General features: G+C 36.2%; 1 protein-coding gene across 1 annotated transcript; it reads left to right on the top strand.

The window, feature by feature from the left end:
- The first annotated feature begins 15,928 nt into the window (after positions 1–15,928).
- On the top strand, positions 15,929–17,888 carry LOC111393484 (alpha carbonic anhydrase 7-like). Its single transcript, XM_023019030.1, has 7 exons — positions 15,929–16,062; positions 16,200–16,417; positions 16,674–16,780; positions 16,888–16,990; positions 17,083–17,250; positions 17,410–17,463; positions 17,598–17,888. The coding sequence occupies exons 1-7, from the start codon at positions 15,969–15,971 to the stop codon at positions 17,679–17,681; spliced, it is 828 nt and encodes a 275-aa protein (XP_022874798.1). The 5' UTR covers positions 15,929–15,968; the 3' UTR covers positions 17,682–17,888.
- Positions 17,889–22,697: the final 4,809 nt, after the last annotated feature.

Here is a 22,697-nt window from a genome sequence, read left to right as displayed (position 1 = left end):
TCCAAACTATTAACATAGGCAAAAGGATAGAAATATGGCGCGACTTATTAACTAAGAACGGAATCCATTCCATAAGAATCTCGCCATTTGCAGATGGATCATTCTGAATTCCAAATACAAAGGAGATGATTCCATATTTTTCAAAATCAACGACTTGACATGATGAATATCTTCCTGCTTACTGCAGCACAAACACCTCGATTCCATTTGGAAATTAAATCTCTGCAGTAAGGTTGCTTCAACAGGTAACAAGTTCTATAAGAATCTATAAACAAAACATGAGATCTTGGGTGGTTTTGATGCCATAAGTGTTTGAACATAGTTGAAACAGGGGCTGATCTTCTGAGTACATTTTCCCACGTTCATTTTGTGTATAAATTTCCATTTGCTGAGCTTTTGCATCTTAAGATGTCTTCTGCATATCTGTCATCAGTTAGTTCGCTAATATAGTCCGCCAGATGAGCAGGTAGTGTAGCTGATAATATGCGTGAGTTCCAGACCATATCACTGTAGAAATCCGCCACTTGTTCTAAGAGTGTTGAGTGAGTGGAATTTTCCAAGCCAACAAACGATAACCAACCTTCGTGCCAAAAAGATATCATTCCTCTTCCTATTTTCCAGGCTAGGTGAGGTTCCATGATGATGCTGGCTGATCGTAGTCATTTCTAAATCTGAGTTTTGTACCCGTTTATATGGAGCAAAAGCCGGACAAGAGTTATTACAGTATTTGTTAAGAAAATCAGCCCACAAGAAGATTTGAAGTCAACTCTATTGAGAAAAATGGATGATTTGTGTAAAGTATAATTATCAATTAACATAATCAATTAAATAACATAAACATAATAATTCAACAATAACATAAACATAAAATATAAGTAGAGAATTAGAAATCAAGCCTTAGGGGTCACGTCAAGGACGATGTCCTAAAGTCATGTTGCCTTCTTAGATACTTTCGACACTATACGGCTTCAAGATAAAACTCATATGACACACAACTGATTCTTATCGAGTTATCAAAATAGTATAAATATAGTATAAAATTGTAGAGAATATAGTACTTCAAATTGTTATCTCAAACTATAAAAATCGACTCCCTTTTATAGTGGATAACTTAACCCCAAAAATAATGAGAATTATCCCAATTAAAATATAAGTTACATTATGAAATTATGAGTTTTAATTTTAAAAGGTTCATTTTTTTATGTTACAACAATCACCCATAGATTTTAAACTGTCAATATATATATAACAACATTATGCTATGTAATAGGTGTAGGTGTTTTTTGGATTTGAACCTCACTTAGTGATAATAATTTCCATTTGAGGGGGTCATAATGTACTAAACCTTAAATTAGGTACTTTTGACTAAACTTTAATTGTTACACGCGCAATATCGATTTAGGCTTTAATTCATAGCGAGTAACTTTCTTAATGACCATGCACTCTAATCTTGATTTCAGTAAGAGTCTCTAGAGAATAGACCAATCTTATAGTTACGGCCTTATGACAACTCTTACATAGGTGAGTCCACCAAAGATGCTTGTGATTCATGCCTTGCGAGAATTCTCACATCGGTACTCATTCAGGGTTAAACCCTTTCTGATGTCACATTATTATTAGCACAATTACCATAGAGTTTAGCACAATATAAGTAGTGCTATTATGAGTCACGCATGTGTAGATTGTTTCTACCACATTGAACATTCTTTATGGAATTTCTAATCACGGAGATTGGGTTACTCCCGAAGGTACCCTTACGGGTTTAAGCCCATCCCTCTCAATGACCTATGTATGTCGATCTCAGAGTACAACTTCGTTGTGTCCCTATTGGACAATAATTTGGTATCATCAATTTGCAAAACTTTAATTCTCCTCTTACATATCTGCACATCTGCATAGTCTTCCAAAACATTCCCAAGAAATCAATATCACATATTTAAGTAAAATAAGATAAAACATGTAAAATTTCTAATATTGACATTTAGTAAAAGGTTTGAGCAAATTCATCCCAACTTTTGTGTCTCACCTACAATTTTTAGATTTATATAGGACGCTTTTCTCATAAAAAGTATAGATTCACAATCCAAACAATCACTTGCTATTTCAAACAATCGCCAATACACAAAAACTAAATGATAGTGGGTTTTCTTTATTATGCTATCACAAGGTCAAGAGTGGCTACCAGCAATTATTCAAAAGCAATTTCATTGTACTTTTACAGTAAAACTTGGCATAATTTTTCCACATTCATTTCATGGAATGCCCTTTTAATTCATTCTCTTATTCCTCTTACTTAATTCATGTAATAGATTCTCATCAATAAGTTGACCAGAATAGTCACAATTAGTAATTATTCAAAAGCAATTTCATTGTACTTTTACAGTAAAACTTGGCATAATTTTTCCACATTCATTTCATGGAATGCCCTTTTAATTCATTCTCTTATTCCTCTCACTTAATTCATGTAATAGATTCTCATCAATAAGTTGACCAGAATAGTCACAATTAGTAAAGAGCTAAAGCTAGTAGTCTCACCTTCTAATCCGATTATACATTTCTAGCCGAGATCAAGTAACACAGAAGCTCATTAGAAAATATCAAAGTAGTCTAATTCAAAGATAATTTAAGTCCATTATCTCAGGTCATTCAATGGAAATACAAATGCATCAGAGCAAATTGCTTTAATTTTCAACGTAGAAGATCAAGCTGAATATTCACAAAGCATTAGCGTCACAAAAAATAAGAGTAAATTAGGTAGAATTAAATAAAGAGTATTCATGCTCCATTTTTGTTCAAAAGAAATAAACAGTAACAAAAATTTACATCTAACTAGAGATTGAAATTTGGGTTCTTTTACATTTACACATTTATTCCTCATAAAGGAACCTTTGCCCCAGTTATTCCCCACAAGGATCAAAGTTATGGAAGATATGAATAAAAGGCTTCAATTGACAAATTAAGTTTTCCAAACGGTCTTTTTTTAAGTCTTTACCAACCTCAAAGCTTACACATTTGCTATTAAATCAAAGGACTTCCAAATCTAATTTAGACATCTCAAATAGTGCATTAACTTTAGCAACGCCAGCTGATGTGATCCGAGGAAGGCAACGAGCTATCAAGTGTTCGATGTTTATCAAGAAGAGGCTAAGGGCAAGTTCGAGATTAATTAAAGTCAATAAAGTCATGCAATCACTTGTTCAAGTCATGGAGTCCAAGAGGTTGATGTTAACATGCCAAAGAGCAAGTTTCATCTTGGGCTCAGGAAAGGAAACCCATTGGTTCGAAGCAATTTAAACAAAGGACGAAAGAGCAGAAGATAGACAACTATGCGACTGTATACCTGTCCAAGCCATGCGACCGAGTAGAAGCTAACAGAAACCTTAATCAGGCAGAAACTTCCTTCTATGCGATCGCATGACAATGTATTATGCGGCCACATAGTATATTCTTGGATGCGAAAATTTCAAAAATTCGCGAAATCTTTTATTTTAGTTAAAACTCTAGTTTTTATGGTAACTTTTATATTCTTTAGACTTTAATTCCATTTAAACTAGGGATTTATGGGTTTTCTATATATATGAGTCATTGTAAATGATACTCATTCATATCAATTAAGAGATTAATTTTGTGAGAATATTTTGCTTTCAATTCCTTATTCTTTATTGAACAAATTTCAAACTTATCAAAAATTATTTTCTAGTGGAGTTCAAACAATCTGGGTGAGATTTGTGAGTCTTATAATCAAGGGGCCAACATAATGTCGACGATTGTGTTGGTTACTTGGTTCAATATTCCTGAATCAAATTCAAAACTTTGATTTATTGGCTTTTTTGGGTTCGATTCAATCTCTTATAGGTTTTGTAATTACTATTGCTACGTAGGTTCACATCACCAACACCACAACATGAAAAATGAAATGGACAATCATGATTCTTCAAATTTCAGCAAAATATATTCTCAATGAAACACAATTTGTTCCACTATTTTCTTGCATTCTTCTTAGTTATTTTAAATATAAATATTGAGAAGTCAAGAAAACCCAAAACAAATAGAGTTTTGGATCGATCTTTATCACTCATCCTAATTTTGTTTGCCTCTGGTTTAAAACAAATGCAAGCATGCTCATATTCTTTGACAACCCTTTCAAACCTTAAGTTTCTGCTTGACAATAAGACACTTAAGTAAGCTTCAATACTTTCTGCTTGATTTCTTTTTTCCCATGTCTATTTATACTAGTTGAATATGTCATTATGGATGAATAGGAAAGAAGTTGTTCTAAAGACCGCCAGTCCTTCCTACCTTACCTTGCCATACCAGGACGAATCGTAGTAGCTACTAAACTCACGCTTCTTAAACTACACTATCCAAACTCCTTTTTAGTTTATTCAATTTTACACCTTTCAAACAAATTTTGTTTCCCACTTTGATTAGAACATTTCAAAAAATTCAAGAATTTCACATTTGAACACTGTAACACTATAGGTCTAAAGGTTAGTTAAATCACTTGAAAATTACGTTTTTCACAGTCTAGCTTGCCCTTTGCTTCAACAGTTTCCAAAAGAATCATTCCAAGACCCAACGTTGAGTCACTATAACCTGATACTAAAAGATTCAAAGGAATTGCTTTTGATTATAGCAATTAAAACATGTTAACCGAAGACAAGAGTTGAAATTTGCAGCAGTGGAAACACAAAGAAACGAAAATAAGATCATGAACCATCGTTTAGTTGATTAGGTAGTTTGGTACTTCCCTTAATTTGCCTTTAAATCTCAAGTAGGTTACTAACTCTCTGCACTGGAAAGAATCAACAATATAGAACAAGTCAAGAATTAGGCCACAAGCACAAGAGAAGCTCAGACACTGCACTTTACTTTTTGATTTTTGATTTTTTTTTTTCAAAACACCAACAATAAAAGAGTAACTTCTATCTAACCTAACTGTAGACCGTCCTTTTACTCTATCTCACAAAGAAAGGAAAAAAAAATAGAAATCAAAAGAAGAAGGAGATGAACATTGAATCAGAATGGTGATACGAGAATTTTTCTCTCTAGAACCTATGGTGAATGAAATCATTACTTTTTCGCATTTAAATCGAGCTAATTATTTACAATTCCTACAACATGTTAATGGAATTTCTATGGACATAAAAATACATATATCTTGTACACACAATCACACAGTCTTTTTGTTTTCCTTCAATTTTCTAGTTAGTATCATGATCAACTTACACATTGACTTTACCTATCAAAGATCACAACAAGAATTATTTACATACAAATCACCAATCACAACTTTAGATTGTTGAGAAAAATGGGTGATTTGTATGTAGACTATTATCAATTAACATAATCGATTAAATAACGTAAACATAAAATATAAATAGACAATTAGGAAGCAAACCTTTGAAAGTCATGTCAAGAACATTGTCCTAAAATCGTGTTTCCTTCCCTTCGTGCAGGTACTTTCGGCACTACACTACTCCAAGATAAAAATCATATGACTCACAGCCAGTTCTCATTCTATGAACACGACCATAGGAAGATAAAGAATGAGTTTCTCATCGAATAGTCAAAATAATATGAATATAATATAAAATTGTAGAAAGGATAATACTTCAAATTGTTGTCTTAAACTAAAAAAATTGACCCCCTTTTATAGTGTGAAACTTAACCTCTACAATAATGAGAATTATTTCAATTAAAATATAAACTATATTATGAAGTTATGTGTTTTAATTTTGAATGGTTATAACTTCATTTTTTACGTTACAACATAATCCATCTCTCCTAGTGTATGAATCATTTTTTGATGAATCACCCCATAAGAAGGTCCCGAAGATATTTCCTAATTTCCTTTGTACAGATTTTGGTGGTTTGATGACTTGAAAGAGACACTTTGCATGCTATCGCCACATGCTTCATCTTGCAACCTCATCTCCTATGATATATCCCTTTTATTTCTCATTCTATTCATGATCCGTGACTTGAGTAAATTCTACAATGTCCCACTGTTGTAGTTTGACCCAAATTCTAATGAGTATATGAATAATGATATACAAGCCACCTCTTGAATTACCAAAGATCCCTATTTTACATTATACCAATCAAATCCATTGGAAAGATTCGAAATCAAATAAAGAAAAAGTAAGTGGTTTTGGTTGAAGTGGTCTTAAAGAGATCAAAATTATGAATTGAAAAGAAAAGTCATCGCATTATCGCTAACCTGTGCTCGAGCGGCGCCTTTCCTCTTGGGACTTGTCACTCACCTAACCTTGAGCAGTGGAGCTATCACTCACTTATCACTAGCATATCGTTCAAACAACAGGGTTATCTGACCCAGACCCATCTTGCATTCTAATGCATTGGCTTCTATGATTTATATATAAGTTACAGCTAGTATTGTTTCCATAACCTTCATACAATCATTTTTAGAACTTTAGATCTTAATTAAGAGCATTGAGAATTTGTTGTAAACACAATTTCTATTCATAACAAGTGATATCAGAACAAGAATGATTATTTTGCAAGGCAACGATGAAGTACGAGATTTCGTTATTGGATCGAAACATAAGATTTACTTTATAACAAGTGAACTGGGAGCATTTCTTTCATAGATAGATTTAGAGGAAATTTTGTTTGGCTTTGGTAACATGCCTTCAACCTAAGGATGTCAATTTGGCTCGTCGATTTGGGCAGCCCGTAGCTCAGCTAAAAAAAAAATCAAGCCCGCCCGCTCGCAACTAGGTTCTATAGAGCCTATGCTCAAGCCAAGCCCCATTTTGGAGCATCGCCTCGAGCTTAAGCCAGCCCGTGTGGCTCGTTAAGCCAAGCCCCATTTTGGAGGTTAATTATGATGAGAATGACTTGTCATTGATGTTGTTGTTATAATTGTTATGCCTAGATCGTTTACTATGTAAAAAATGGGTCTCAATGTGAGGCTGAAGTTCCAGAGCATAACTTTTCGGTTGAAAATTGATTTTTTTTTATCATATTTTGCCTAAATTTGATCTCTTTGACATTTTTTTTCATCCAATTGACTCCTAACACTCTTGGATCTTCATCGTGAGGTTCGATACAACTTTGAAATATTTACACTTTAGTCCCCGAACTTTGGATCTCTTACAATTTAGCCATTTTTCTCCATTTTTACCCACTTTTGCTTCTTTTTTCAATTTCTTGTACTGTCATTGAATTTTAGCTATTCAACACAAAATGCAATAATTTAGACTATAATTCATCCGAGAAGCAACTGAATATCATCGTTTTAAAGTTTTGAATAAGTGTATAAAATACACTTATTAGACGAATTCAGCATAAGGAAGGACTTCTCAACACTTCATCACCTTCAAGCAAATGGGCAAGTCCAGGCAGTCAACAAGACGATCAAACACACCCTAAAAAGGAAGCATGATGCCTTGAAAGGAGTATGTGTCGATGAACTTCCCCATGTCCTCTAGGCGATACGAACAACAAGCCGAACCGCGACAGGAAAAACGCCTTTCTCTATGACTATGGTGCCGAGGCCACGAGTCTAGTCAAGGTGGAAGTCCCTACACCTCATCGTATAAACTTTAATATGATCGACAATGACGAAGCGAGAATGTGCAAACTCCATCTCTTAGAAGAAAGAAAAGATTCATCCCAAGTCAAGTTGGCTGCGTATCAAAGGAAGATGACCCCTATTATAACTCAAGGGTTAGAAGCCGGACTTTACGATTGGGTGACCTGGTACTCAGAAGGGTGTTCTCATCATAAAAACTAACAAGTTCCGGAGTGCTTGGACGGAACTGGGAAGGCCCATACCGTATCATCAAAGAGTCTTGACCCGAAATTTATGAAATTGAAGATGTGGCAGGAAAAGTGCTGCCTCATCAATGGAACATTGAGCACTTAAGAAAGTACTACCAATAAATAAATGTATGTTCCAATCCGACCTGCTTATGATCTGACTAACCGCTTGAATTGCCTTAGTATATGATTGTTGAATTCAAGTTATTTGAATCTTTATTTCGTCATTATATTCTATAGATTATCATTTTTGTCTCAACCGCTTATTGATGGTTAGTAATATTGACTTAAGCATTCATCAAATCACAATAGTACAAACAGTCTAACACAAGAAAAGAAGCCTCAACACTTGAAAAAGAAATAATTCCATTTCACTATTATCAAATAAATACAATAGGTGGCTGAAGCCATTACATTTGAAACCCTAATCTACATGCACTATGACCTCCTCCCCGGGGGCTGCTTCAGCCTCCTGAGGAGCCTCGACAGCCTCATCCGCAGCAATGTCTGGCCGACCTTCAATCGGTCCATCAAACTCCGCTTCCAAGGCAGATATGTCCAGGGTTGGGTAAACCTCCCTTAGGCGCTCCAACATCAGTTGGGCATTTGACGATGCCCAGAAGTTAGCAAAGGTGTCATACTGGGGTGCTCCTCGAAGTGATCAATGAAGTGTTGCACTGCTGATTTCCCTGCCACCTTCACCTTCTCTTTGAGGGAGCCGATCTCCTCAACCTGGGCCTCTACCTACTGCCTCAGCTCAGCCTTCTCTTAATTCGAGGCCTCCAGAGCCTCGGTTGTCAAACGGTGGTGCTCATTAGCGTGATCAATTCGCCTCGTAGGAGCAACCACCAGGCACTTCACCTCGTGGAGCTCCTTCCTAAGCCCTTCCTCATCGACAGTGGCTTTTCTCAGTTGGGCCTCTGCCTCTGTCCGTTGTCGCTTCTCCTCCGAAGCTTTTGCCTTAACAACATGGATAGCTTTCCCATAGAGAAGGTTTGCCTCCAGCCGTTGCGCCAGGTCCACATTTTTGGCTCAGAGGTCCTTTACCAAACCCTCCAGTTGGATATTGGTACTAAGGGCTTGAGTGAGACAGGCACTGTTCGCTGCAACTAGATCCTCTGTAGTGCACGAGGCCATATGATCCTTCCACGCCTCAATCCAATACCTACAGTGGACCAATGCCCCTGTAGCAGTTTTTGGAGGCAAAGCTTCCAACACTTCCTTAACTGGCTCTTTATCATTCGTGCCCAAAAAGTTTGCTTTCTTTTTTCTGTCGAGCCTTCTTCTTCTTCGGTTGACCCGGCACTTGGGCTATTGGAGTAGCTAGGATCGAAACGGCAGCAACAGTTGCCTCAAGGAGATGAGCCACTTTATCCTTTATTGCGATCCCAGTTGGGATCGTTATCTGGCAAAGCGACGGGGCAGGCCTGGCCACTGAAGGCCCCTTCACTGACATCCCGGTGTCCTTCTTCCTCTTCCTCAGTAGGGAAGCCCCTAGATCCTCTTCCTTCTTACCGACCACCGGTTAGAGCCTTTTGTTGTAGCCACCAAGTCTTCCATTTGTTTCTTGTAGGCCGACGAAGAGGTCTTCAGGGCCCTCGCTTTGGCCATCATGCACTGGATTGTTTTTAGGGAGCCGATCTCCTCAACCTAGGCCTTTGCTTGCTGCCCCAGCTTGACCTTCTCCTTATTTGAGGCATTCAAAGCCTCCGTTGCCAAATGGTGGTGTAATTGGCGTGATCAAGTCGCCTAGTAAAAGCAGCCTCTTGGCACTCCGCCTCTTGGAGCTCCTTCTTCAGCCCCTCCACATCAGCAGTGGCTGCTTTTACCAGGCAGCATGGATAGCTTCCCCATAGAGAAAGTTTGCCTCCAGCCGTTGTGCCAGGTCCACACTTTTTGCTTGAAGATCCTTTACCAAACCCTCTAGTTGGATACTGGTACTAAGGGCTTGAGTAAGGCATGCACTGTTCGCTGCAACCAGATCCTCCGCAGTGCACGAGACCATGTGATCCTTCCACGCCTCAGTCCAATACCTGCTGTGGACCAATGCCACTACAGTAGTTTTTGGAGACAGAGTTTCGAGCACCTCCTTAACTGGCTCTTCATCATTCATGCCCAGGAAGTTCGCTTCCTTTTCCTGTCGAGCCATCTTCTTTTTCTATTGACCTGGCACTTGGGCTATTGGAACAACCAGGATCGGAGCGACAGTAGTAGCCACCTTAGGAGGAGGAGCCACTTTCTCCCTTATTGCAGTCCCAGTTAGGATCGTGGTCTGGCGAAGCGACCGGGCAAGCCTGGCCACTGAAGGCCCCTTCACTGATGACTTGGTGGCCTTCTTCTCCTTCCTCAGCAGGGAAGCCCCTGGATCCTCCTCGCCAACCACTAGCTGGAGCCTTTTGCTCGCAGCTACCATGTCCTCCGTCTGTTTCTTGTAGGCCGACGAGGAGTTCTTCAGGGCCCTCGCTTCGACCATCATTCGCTGGATTGTTTTGAAATTAGGCTTCAGAGGCCTCTTCTTGTTGAAGTCATCTGCATCAACACAGGAAAATTAGCAAGTGTTGCAAGCTCGAAAAACATTATAATACAACCGCTTCAAATAACCTACATTGAAAAGCCATCAGTTCGTGTACGAAGTGAATGTTTTTCCTGATCAGTTCGTTGTACGACCTCCTCTTTGGTAGGAGTTGATACACGATGCAGATCATATCAAATTCCTCGGTGGATAGCTCATATCGAGGAAGGACACCTACAAGAACAATAGGGTTAGCAATCGAACTGAAATGGTTAATATTAAATAGAAATCTCCAGTATTCACTGAGTGTTGAATACTTGGTGGGGATCGTAAAAGGCACCAAGGGATCCTCCTCCATTGTATCCCATCTCCCGAAAGCTCAGCACCACGAGCTCTTCCAATCCTTGATGGAACTGGCAAATCAAGCACGAATGGAGTGTTGGAACCCCATGAGGTCAGATAATACCACCCCATGGTCCTATCACCCCCCACTACCACCTTAGAAATGTATAGGGTTTGGAAGACAGAGAAAGGCATTTCCACCCCGTAAGACGCTTCTTTTTATAGCATCCACGACCCAACCATTTGACTTCAAGAGTTTGGGTTTAACTGGGTCAAAGCTAGCCATGGGACCTCAGAACATACCTAAAGAAATGATAAATTGGTAACCTAAGCCCCACCCTGAGAATGGCCTCACTATTAGCCACACACCTTGGCCTAGGGTAACAAGTCCGCTCATTCAGTTCCAGCAAAATTAGATCCACACTATCTGGGATTTTATACTCTTTCCTAAGTCTATCGAGGTCGGTAGACTTGTGTGGAAGGGTAGTCAGATGTCCCATATTGTACAGAAGTGTCTACTAGGCTGTAAAGTCACACCCAAAGGTTTTTCCTCCTTAATATTGCCTCGGACTGTTTCGAGGAGGTCACCAATATAGGTTTGTCCACCCTCACTATTTCTAGCTCCCTCCTAGATGACCCACTATCCTCAAAGGCCATATTTTTCAATAAAAATTGTGAAAAACTTAATAGATACTTACGAAAGTCGACTGGAATTAGTATTCTAAGCTGGAAAGCTCAAACCGACACCTCAAAGTAGCCGGAGAACATAGAAAAACTCGATAATCGTCGAAAATTACCAAAGAATTTGACAACAATAAGGGTTTTCTGATTTTGCAAAAGTGAAAACTTTCGAATGGCACTAAGGAGCCCCGGCGATCTACGCCGTCCAATTCAAAACTGTTAATTTGGGCCATTCATCGCATCCCAAATCTGGACCATTTAAACGAAACGCCTGATTTAATCAACGCCCAAGATCTTGCTGTAGCTCTCACGCACATATTAAACGCGTCGCCTTGATCTCCAATAACTGTCTACAATAAATGGCCGCAATAGCCTTTTCTGGAATTGGGCATCACACCCAACCGTCTCCTTGGAAACACACGACAGCTGTCACATCATTTAACATCACAATTGGGGCACTTCAGATCAAGTTCCTTAGCTTTACAAAACTTCAGCGCACCTAATGCCAAGTCCCCTATGGGTCTTCGCCTCAGATGCAATGTTTCTAAGCTTTACAAAGCTTAAGCCATCTCCCAACGCATCATCCTCTGTAGGTCAATGCACTGATAGTAGATACACTTTTTCCTCAGCTTTACAGAGCTGCAACGCACCTGAGGGTCTTTGCCTCGGACACAACGTTTCTAAGCTTTCCAAAATTTTGACCATCTCCCAACGCGTCGTCCCCTGTGGGTTAACGCAGCTGTAGATGAGCTCCTTCCACCTTTAGCATCATGGCTCACACACCTCGGGCGAAAGCTAATTGCACTTCACGAATCTACTCACTTCGCACTTTGGCATTAATAATTCACCATATACTACAAATCTTCTCTAAGATCAACATAATTGGACAAAAAAGCCCATCCATTATATGAATATTCATGCTTGAACTTGAGGGGACCACTGTTAAGCCCCTCATCAAACCACTGCGACACGAGGAGGCCGAGGTACCACGTGTCCCTACGAAGTGGTTTCGAAGCGATGTCAACCTCGGCCGAACTCCAACTTGACACATCGTAAGGCACACACATCACAAACTAAATCTACTGAAACAACTGAAGCGTCTCCCTGAAATCGAAGCGCTGGGCACTTCGAGGTACTCCCTTAGCAGAGCCGTTCGTCGCCAATTTTAGAAGCATATGTGTCAGGATCCTCTGTGGATGTGACATCCCCATAAGTCTAGTTGATGTGACATCAACTTTATATCAACTCAACTCAGGAGAATTAATAACCCCCCCACTCTAGACGTGGCTAATTGACACCTATGAGCAGACGTCTCACACACGTCAGATGCATACACGTGTCCCACATCCAATGGTGCTCATCGTCTATAAATACTCAATGTTTGGTAAGAGACAAAGGTAATGAAACTTTCTCAAAACTTGACACTCCACATTCAAGTATTATATATTTTCCTCCCCAATCTCTTGCACAATTTCGACGCCGTTCCGATCATCGACCACTGAATTGACCGTCGAAGTGTACTCGGCCGCCACCACCTCAGCTGGTTCCGACCGTGCTTCTAACTGTATGTTGTTGTGTGCAGGGAAAAATAAGTGAATGGCTCTCGGTTAGCCACGTGGAAGTCCAATTCGAGGGGTCAACACCAAATAATAATATAATGTATTATTTTAGGAGGCATTTGTTTTCCATTTTTATAAAAATGAGAATGAAAAATATAACTTTTATGAGCCCGACAGAAGATATAGAAATTCAAATTTGATGGTTTCATGCGATGGATAACAGTCAAATTTTTCATTTTAATGAAAATGGAAAAAACGAAAAAAAAAACAAGGGCTTAATTTTTAATTGAACTGACATAAGTCGTGTGTTTTAGAATAATGGATTTTCATGATAGATGCTTAGCATGTGCAGACGATAAAAGATGCATGGAATTGTTTTGATACATATTGCAATATATGTTACGTCCTTGAGATTTTCGATAGACTTGAACGAGATTGTTAACCTTAAATATGGTATTAATATTGTACTTGAGTTTAACTTTTATAGACGAAGTTGATTTTTTGTTTTCCTAGTTTTAAAGATTTTTCTTTTTGTTCATAAAATAATTTATTTGGACTTTTGTATAGTAATTTTAAAATTAGAAATTGACGTTTATTTTGCATTTTTCTTGGCAATTGATATGCTAAGATTAAAGTATTAACTACAGCAAATATATTAATTATTTATCGCAATGTATTCGCAATTGCTGTGGTCTAAGGATTTTAAAACCGATTACATAATATGTATGTACCATGGCTTATATACTAGAGTAACATCGTGATAAATACTTCGAATGTTGTTTGTTGCCACAAAACTTTTACCACAGTCCTAAAACTGTGGAAAGGTCATCGTAAAAATCTTTTGTAGAGTGAGTAATTTTGTTACAAAAATAGGGTCAATGACAAAATTTAAAAATAATGGACATATGTCAAATATTCATTAGATGGTTTGAAAAAAAAAAAATTGACTCTCTGTCAAATTTAGCACCTATCACCTAATCCTATCAAATGCCCTGTTGCATAGATTTATTTTATATCAAGATTATCGTGGTAAATACTCAAATTATTTGAGGATCCAAAGGTTGACTTTCGATCGTGTTATATTGAAATATTATTTATAAATCTATGCATGTAACGTGGACTGAATACTTTAAATTAGATAATATTTATGAACTCTTAATTTTATTGCACAATTGCTTTATTCATATTAAATTTTATTTAGCAAATATTTTCAAGTTATATAAATGAACACACTTTCTCATGGACCGAAGGATCACAATGTTGAAGATTTTTGTAATCATAAGCCTTGAAGGTTTATGTTTTTATACTAAATTAATTCAATATCCAACAACCGAGATCATTATTCACCCTCGTTCCTATTCTCCATGGCCAATATTCAAAGTTCAAACCGCATGTGAAAAAAATTAGAACATAAAATTCGCTGGTGGGCGGGTGGGAAATGTCCATTCAAAGACAAATATCATTAAAATATTCTACATTTTAATGATGATATCATATTATAATAATAACAATTCATCTATTCTCAGACAAATCATTTGAAAATCATAAAACATGTGTCCCGAACCTTTTTCTTCACGATTCGTCAGCATTGACGTCTATTAATTATTTTTTGCAAAAGAAGTAGACAAAGAGAATTTCAAACGACTTTTCCAGAAGTCTTTCCCCTAGTACAATTCTGCCACCTCAAAATGAAGCTCCTGTTTCAGATTCATATTTCTAAAAATAATTTTTTCAAAACTCATTTTCAATCACATATTTATCCATAAAATAACGTTACATATTGTTAGGTTTTAATTTGTATTGGATAATTTTTAGAGAAAATAATTATTATAAAAGAGTTGTAAAATCAAGAAATCTTTTGGAATGTTGTGTAGATGAAATAAGAGATTTTGGATTCGAGTATGGAAAATGGAGAAAGAGTCGCTGTAATTAAGCTAGCTTGTCGTCAAGCTGTGCTCGAGCGCCCAAAATAGAATTATTGTTGCCTGTCTGGTGCTAGCCTGAGGTTTGAGCAACTGTGTTTCTTAAGAAATCCTAGTTCGTGATTTTTAAGAGTTTTATCTATCATAGATTATACTAGTACATCTCTACTATATATACACAAGCTCCACTTCAGAAAAACTATGGTTGATCATTATTTTTTGTCTTCATAACATTCTTTGAAGAACAAACAATAATTCTTTATCTTGAAATCAATTGAAACAAATTGGAAAAAACATCAAAATCTTGTAATCCAAAGCACACACTTCTTAAATATAATCAAGAATGTACTTCCTCAATAGATTTCAAAGGTTATTGAAAATAGTGAGAGGTTGGACCATAAGTACAAGAAGAGTACAAGAACAAGGTATTCTTGATGATCCACTAAAGATAGACAATTTCAGAAAATCGGAAATAGGTGTGAGTAAAGCACATTCCAGTGAGTTTTGAAGATTGTAGGAATTAGATTAACAAGTCTAGTGGATTTTTTAGGCTAGATCATACTATAAGTTCTTATTATTTATAGTGGAAGTCACTGGCTTGGTCCTGAGGTTTTTAATCCCGTGGAAGATTTTATCCGTCAATATATCTTGTATTATTTACTACTTTATTTACTGTTGTGACATTTCAACATAGGACAAAATTGACTTGATTGACTAAACATCTAGAACAATTAAGATGTGACTTGTTGCTTTTAATTGATAATTTTAGCTCTTTGTTATTCACATATTCATCCCATTCTAGGTGATTTGAGAATTAAACTAATAAATTTCACACGTAAATCAAAAATATATATTTATATTTTAATAATACGTTCTCTAGAAAAATCATTATTTCAAAAAACTTATTTCCTCCAAAACCTCATTTTAATGGATTCCAAAGAGGGGCGAAATTTATCACAATGTACTACATGAATGTCAAAACCAAATCGACTACTTCCTCTGAACCTTCATTACTACTGTGCGCGCGTGTTTCATATATATATACCTTCATTACTACTGTGCGCGCGTGTTTTATACACACACACACACATATATATATAGACACACACCCTCTTCCTTAACAACTCTATATTTCTCAAATACAACTGGGAGAAGAAATCGGAAATGAATAACCTTAAAACCATAACTTTTTTAAAGAAGTTCTTGATTGTTCTTGTTTTAGTTTCATTTTTAGGCTTAACAAAAGCACAAGAAGTTGGTAAGTAGTGTCGAAAACTTATAACAGAAACCATTGTTATGCATGCATAGCTTGCTCTCTTTTGTCTCTTGTTCTTTTTCCTTTTTTTTTTTTTTTCCTTCTTTAATGATTGATTCATTTCATTTTTTTTATTGTAGATGATGAGAGCGAGTTTAGTTATAAAGAAGATAGCAAAAACGGCCCGGCACACTGGGGAGAGATTAAGCCAGAATGGAGGATGTGCAATTCTGGCTCAATGCAGTCTCCCATTGATCTGCTGAACGAAAGGGTTGAAGTTGTATCTCACTTGGGAAGGCTTCACAGGGATTATAAGCCCTCCAATGCCACCCTAATCAATAGAGGTCATGATATGATGGTAAGGTTTAATAACCTAATATATTTACAGGGCGAAGCCAGGAGTGCACTAAAATTTTTTTGATGCTGGGATGATACGTAAAAATAAATAAAAATTTCGCATAACTGTAGCCAGGCCCTAAATCCGCCTCTGGATATTTATTTTGTATTTTATTTTTTTTATATTCTACATGCTCGGGTGGTTATATAGTCTAGTTTTTTCTTTCACAATCTTCTACATGGTTTTCCTTGTTATTGAATAGTACTTATGAATGCAGTTAAGTTGGGAAGCTGGTGCAGGGAGTATTCAGATAAATGGAACACTATATCAACTTAGACAATGTCATTGGCATTCACCTTCAGAACACACTCTCAATGGCAGGAGGTACTTAAATAAAATCAATTTTCTTTCCAAAACATGAATCCATTTCTTAATAAATTTTTTTATTTTTAAATTGATATAAAAAAACATATAACAACATTCGGCTACAGGTTTGATTTGGAGATTCACATGGTCCATGAGAGCATGGATAATAGGACTGCTGTGATTGGAATCATGTACAAAATTGGGCGCCCTGACTCCTTCTTGTCCATGGTAATTAACCATAAGTTAAACAGTGTCCACAAACATCTTTGTTTGCACGTCTTTCAGTCGATTTCTTATACTATTTATTCTTTATATTTTAGATGAAGCAAGATTTGAAAGCTCTTGTTGATACGCCTAATGTTGAGAGAGCAGTGGGTATTATTGACCCAAAACTTATTAAACTGGGCAGTAGAAAGTATTACAGGTACATTGGTTCACTTACAGTTCCTCCTTGCACTGAAGATGTTAGTTGGACAATTTTGAGAAAGGTAAGCTCCATCACTCTAGCTAATTAATAGACAACAACATTGTATAGGACAAGAACAAGATTTTAACTTATTTTTATTTCTTAGTCCTATCAAGTGTTGCTTAGTCCAACGTATCAAACATGTTAGAAACTATCTAATTGTGTCTCGAAATTTTATCAGGTAAGGACCGTTACGAGAGAACAAGTAAAACTGTTTCGTGAAGCAGTACAGGATGTAAGTTTCCATAATCAAATCTACCTTCAGAAAATTTATGTAGAACTCTTACATTTTAAGAGAAAAAACTGTTTGTAGTCCACGCTTCTCTTTTTCTTTATGTGATTTTCTTACAACTTCTTTCATGATTACAGGAGTCCGAAACCAATGCGAGACCAATCCAACCAATAAACCAGCGTCGTATAAAGCTCTATAGACCAAGAGATAATGAGAACTGAAATTTTCTTTACTATATATGTAAAAGTATTATTCATATGGATCATTATTAGTTATTTTCATAATAATTAATGATCTGGCTAGTTACACCATTAGAGAGCGTGTTACCATACTATAGAGATGATAATCCATACGATTCCGTCTTCAATGTACTTAACTATCATTGTCATTAATTTATTATGAATTTAATAAAGGTGATATTTTATGCCCATTTTTCTTATAATACGAGCAAAGAAGATATTTTTTTTTTTTACTATTGGAAGATATACTTTACGAGCATGTGACCACATATGCTTCATGCGTGTGATGTGGAGATCTTGCAACCAATATTCGACATTTTGAATTTATAATAATCAGTATTACCTTTCTGGGATCAATCAGAAAAGGTAGTAGGTAATAAAAGACAATTAAGCAGATAAAATCACAAAAAGTATGACATAAAAAAGAGGACTAAAGGAATGGGACCAAAAGTTACTAATTATTATTCTAACCAATAAGCTACAAACAGCAAGAGGAATAACAGATAAGAAACTAAAGTGAAACGCAAGCTTTCCTGAGGTTAAAACTTAAGTGCAGTGAACAGAAAGGTGCTATACATTTGCAATAACGTGCAAAATTCTCTCAGTTCCAAACAAATAATAAGTATGTTGTGTCCCAATTTACGTGAGGCATGTTTCAGTTAATGGACCTGATATTTGCTCGAGTAGATGGCTTAAGATAATTGATCCTTTTTTTTGCATTCTTATCTTGGCTAATCAATTCATCTTTCTTAACAAAGAGAACAAAACTAAGAATTTATTGCAAAAAAATAAATAAATAATAAAATACCTATTTGTCCAAGTGATTGTCAAGTAGATGAGTCATTTAACAAGTCTCCAAACAGATAAAAATAAGAACATATTTCACCGTTGTTAATAATATATTGCAATAACATAAAAAAAAGTTACCAAAATTCCTATTTGTCCAAGTGATTGTCAATAGATGAGTCATTTAAGAAGTCTCCAAACTGACAAAAATAAGAACATATTTCAACGTTATTAGCAAGTTTATTATCATTATGTATTTGAAATAATCTTGTTCTTCATTAATAGATAGAGAAAAAAGTACTCAGGAACTATTCATCTTCACAACTAGAGAGAAAAACTCTCTTTAAATCCCATGGCACTTAATTGTGCCTTTCTGCTTTCAATAGAATCCTTACTGTTCTACTTGATTTTGCATATCTATCAACAACATACCAATAACTTTATTTGTAGAGAACTGAAAGGGGCCAAAAACCCACACAATAAGTTGCAAGATTCAATCGATCCAAAAACAGAAATTAAACTTGCAAAAATAAAGAACACAACAAGATTTTCCAACCGAAGTCCCAGAGGTTCAGTGTCAAACACCTAATCCCCTGTTGATCATCCAATCAAAGTGAATATTGCTCGGTTGCACTAAAGCCCCAAAAACAGGCAATCGAATGTTACAAAGTTCATCAACCAGTAGAATACACAGAAAAGAGACTTATCTCTTAAACGGAAATCACAGATCTGTTTCAGATCCTCTTTGAATCAACAGACCACAAACCCTAACCTCAACACATGAGGACTCTAAGTATCACTCAAGAATATACACGTATTCAGTGGTTAAAACCTTCAACCCAAATCGATTGAGACGATCGATTACAAAATAGGGAAGCAGAAAACCCTCAGATGAGAGAAAACAGAAGAACTCTCTCGAAGCCTCACTCGAAAAGTCACCAAAATGAACAGCTGTAGCCAAACGAAGAGTTAAGTTCATATTTATATCACCAATATGAAACCCTTCATCCTACGGTAAGAGTAGAGCCACGTGTCAGCATCCGACAGAGTGCCACTTACAAAAGTGTGTTTCCATAACCCGTTTTATTAGATGAAAATATGGAAGCACCAATACACGGTTCGAGTCACAACAATCTCCACCTTGCTACCTTATTTTCAAGCTTAGTACAGCCAGAAGTCAATATCACCTTTTCTTTTCATTTGCTCCAAGTACCTGCAAGTTATCACATAGTATCAATAGATAATGTTTTCAAACAGTTTTTGAATTTGTTCAAAGGTATTATCTTTGTCCCCATATTAGATGGGTTATATTGAGTAGGTACTTTACCAATTTTCAAAACACCTTTTGAAATTATGTCTCTTATAAAGTGATATTTAATATCTATGTGTTTAGTCCTATCGTGATACATGGGATTTTTACTAAGATGTATGACACTTTGATTATCAGAATGTAGTGTTGCATTTTCATCAACAAAACCAAGTTCCTTTAATAAACCACTTTGCAATATGCCTTCTTTAAAAGCATCAGAAGCAGCAATGTATTCTGCTTCAGTTGAGGACAAAGCTACAATCTTTTGTAATTGTGATTTCCAACTAACTACTGTACCACATAAGGAAAAGAAATAGGATGAAGTCGATTTTCTGTTATCCCTATTTCAAGCAAAGTCAGAATCAGTAAATCCCTTTAAGGTTACCCCTTCGTCGTTCATTTTAAACACAAGACCCAGGTTTGCAGTACCTTTTAAGTATCTCAAGAGCCATTTTAAAGCATTCCAATGTTCTTCCCCAGGGTTGCTCATAAACCTACTTAATGTACTAATACTAAAAGCAAGATCACGTCTGGTACACACCATCAAGTACATGACAGAACCAATAACATTTGCATAAGGTACTTTTGACATTTTATCAGACTCTTCAAAAGTTTTGGGACAGAGATCAGAGGTAAGCTTAAAATGATTTGCAAGAGGCGGAGGCACAGATTTGCAGTCAAACATGTTAAATTTTTTTAGAATTTTTATCACATAATCATACTGATTCAGAAACAACATGTTTCTCTCTTTATCTTTATAGATTTGCCTGCCAAGAATCTTTTTAGCATTTCCAAGATCTTTCATGTCAAATTTAGATTTAAGTTGCTGCTTAATATATACAATTTTAGATTTATCACAATTAGCAAGCAACATGTCATCCACATAAAGTACAAGATAAAGAGAATGTTTAACTCCTTTACCTCTGCAGTACAAGCAAGTATCATAATTGCTCTTTTGAAAACCAAGTTTCAATACAAAGGAATCAAACCTTGTGTACCACTGCCTAGGAGTCTGTTTTAGGCCATACAGTGACTTCTTTAACAAGCACACAGTAATTTCTGGATTTCCTTTTACAAACCTAACCGGTTGTTTCATATAAATTGTTTCTTCCAGATCACCATAAAGAAAGGCAGTTTTAACATCTAACTAGTCAAGTTCCCAATCAAATTGAGCAACTAATGCAAGCAAACATATAATTGTAGTGTATTTTGCTACAGGAAAAAATATTTCAGTGTAATCTACACCTTCCTTTTGTGTAAATCCCTTGGCTACTAATCTAGCCTTATATCTTACACTAGTATTTCCTCCCTTCCCATCTTTTATCTTATAAATCCATTTACAATCTATAAGCTTTTGACCTTTTGGCTTTTCAACTAATTTTCAAGTTTTATTTTTAAGAAGTGAACTCATTTCATCTTCCATAGCTGCTACCCAATGCTTCGAGTCTTTGCAATTTATGACATCATCATAAGTAGTAGGCTAATTATTAATTTGTTCTTGATAGGTAAATAATGAAACAAAATCATCAGTATCATATCTAGCAGGTGGTCTAGTCTGCCTTCTTTCCCTATCTCTAGTCAATTGATATTCTTCAATAGGATGAGTCGAATTTTCAGTCTTATCATTTTGCATAGTATCTTCAGTTTCATTTTCAACATCATTTTCTACAGTAATAGTTTCTGGTATCACAGGAGCATGGGTTTCTCCTTCAATTTTAGGAGACTCCACCTCAATTTGAACATCTTCTGAAGTCAGATTATGTTTCCCTTCTAGACAGGGCATGAGAGTTTCATTGAAGACTACATCTCTTCTAATAATCACCCTATACCCTTTCTCACTTTTAACCCACAATCTATACCCTTTTACATTTTCCCCATAGCCTGAGAAAACACATTTAAGTGATCTAGGTTCTAATTTTCCAATACTTTGGTGTGCATAAGCAGCACATCCAAAGATTTTCAAGTGTGAATAATCAACAGAATTCTTGGTCCACACAGTTTCAAGTACTTCAAAGTTTAGGGTAGAAGTGGGTGATCTGTTTACTAGGTATGCAGCTGTTTTTACAGCTTCACCCCAAAATGTTTTTGGCAAACCAGAACTTAGTAGCATGCATCTAACTTTATTTAGCAAGGTTCTATTCATTCTTTCAACTATGCCATTTTGTTGAGGTGTATAGGTGACAATCAGATGCCTTAAAATGCCATGTTCTTTACAGAAATTATTGAACTCATGATTACAGAACTCCAAACCATTATCTGTTCTTAAGATTTTATCTTATGATCAGTTTGATTTTCTACTTGTCTTTTCCAATCCTTAAAAATAGAAAATGTCTCATCTTTAGATTTCAATAAGAAAACCCAGATTTTTCTTGAAAAATCATCAATGATCAAAAGATAGTATCTAAAATCAGAAGGAGTACACACAGATGCAAGTCCTCATAAATCAGCATGCAAATACTCAAGAATTTGTTTAGTTTTATGAGTTCCAGTAAAAAAGGAAAGCTTAACCTGTTTACCAATGACACACTGTTCACAATTACCAATATCACCAAGATTTTGTTTTCCAAAAATTCCTTTATTTTCAAGAGCCTTTAAGTTTTTCTTGCCAATGTGACCAAGTCTTTCATGCCATAGTTTTGCAAGAGAGAAATTTTCAGTCAAAGTAGTAGCAGTTAGGCCAAGTAAGGGTTTAACTTTAAGAAAGTAAAGTCCATGTCTCTTAGGGGTGCTTATGACTAAATCATTGCCCCTAAGAATTTCAATATGTCCATGACCCAATTTTATGTTGAACTCCATATCATCCAACATTCCTAGAGACACCAGATTCCTCTCAGGTTCAGGAACATATCTGGTTCCTTTTAGAAATAAAATTCTCCCATTATCAAGTAACAATTTTATGGTGC

The sequence above is a fragment of the Olea europaea genome, chromosome 4 (genome assembly GCF_002742605.1).
Source record: "Olea europaea var. sylvestris chromosome 4, O_europaea_v1, whole genome shotgun sequence".
NCBI classification, from domain to species: Eukaryota; Viridiplantae; Streptophyta; class Magnoliopsida; order Lamiales; family Oleaceae; genus Olea; species Olea europaea.
This window is presented reverse-complemented; position numbering and strand designations above follow the sequence as displayed.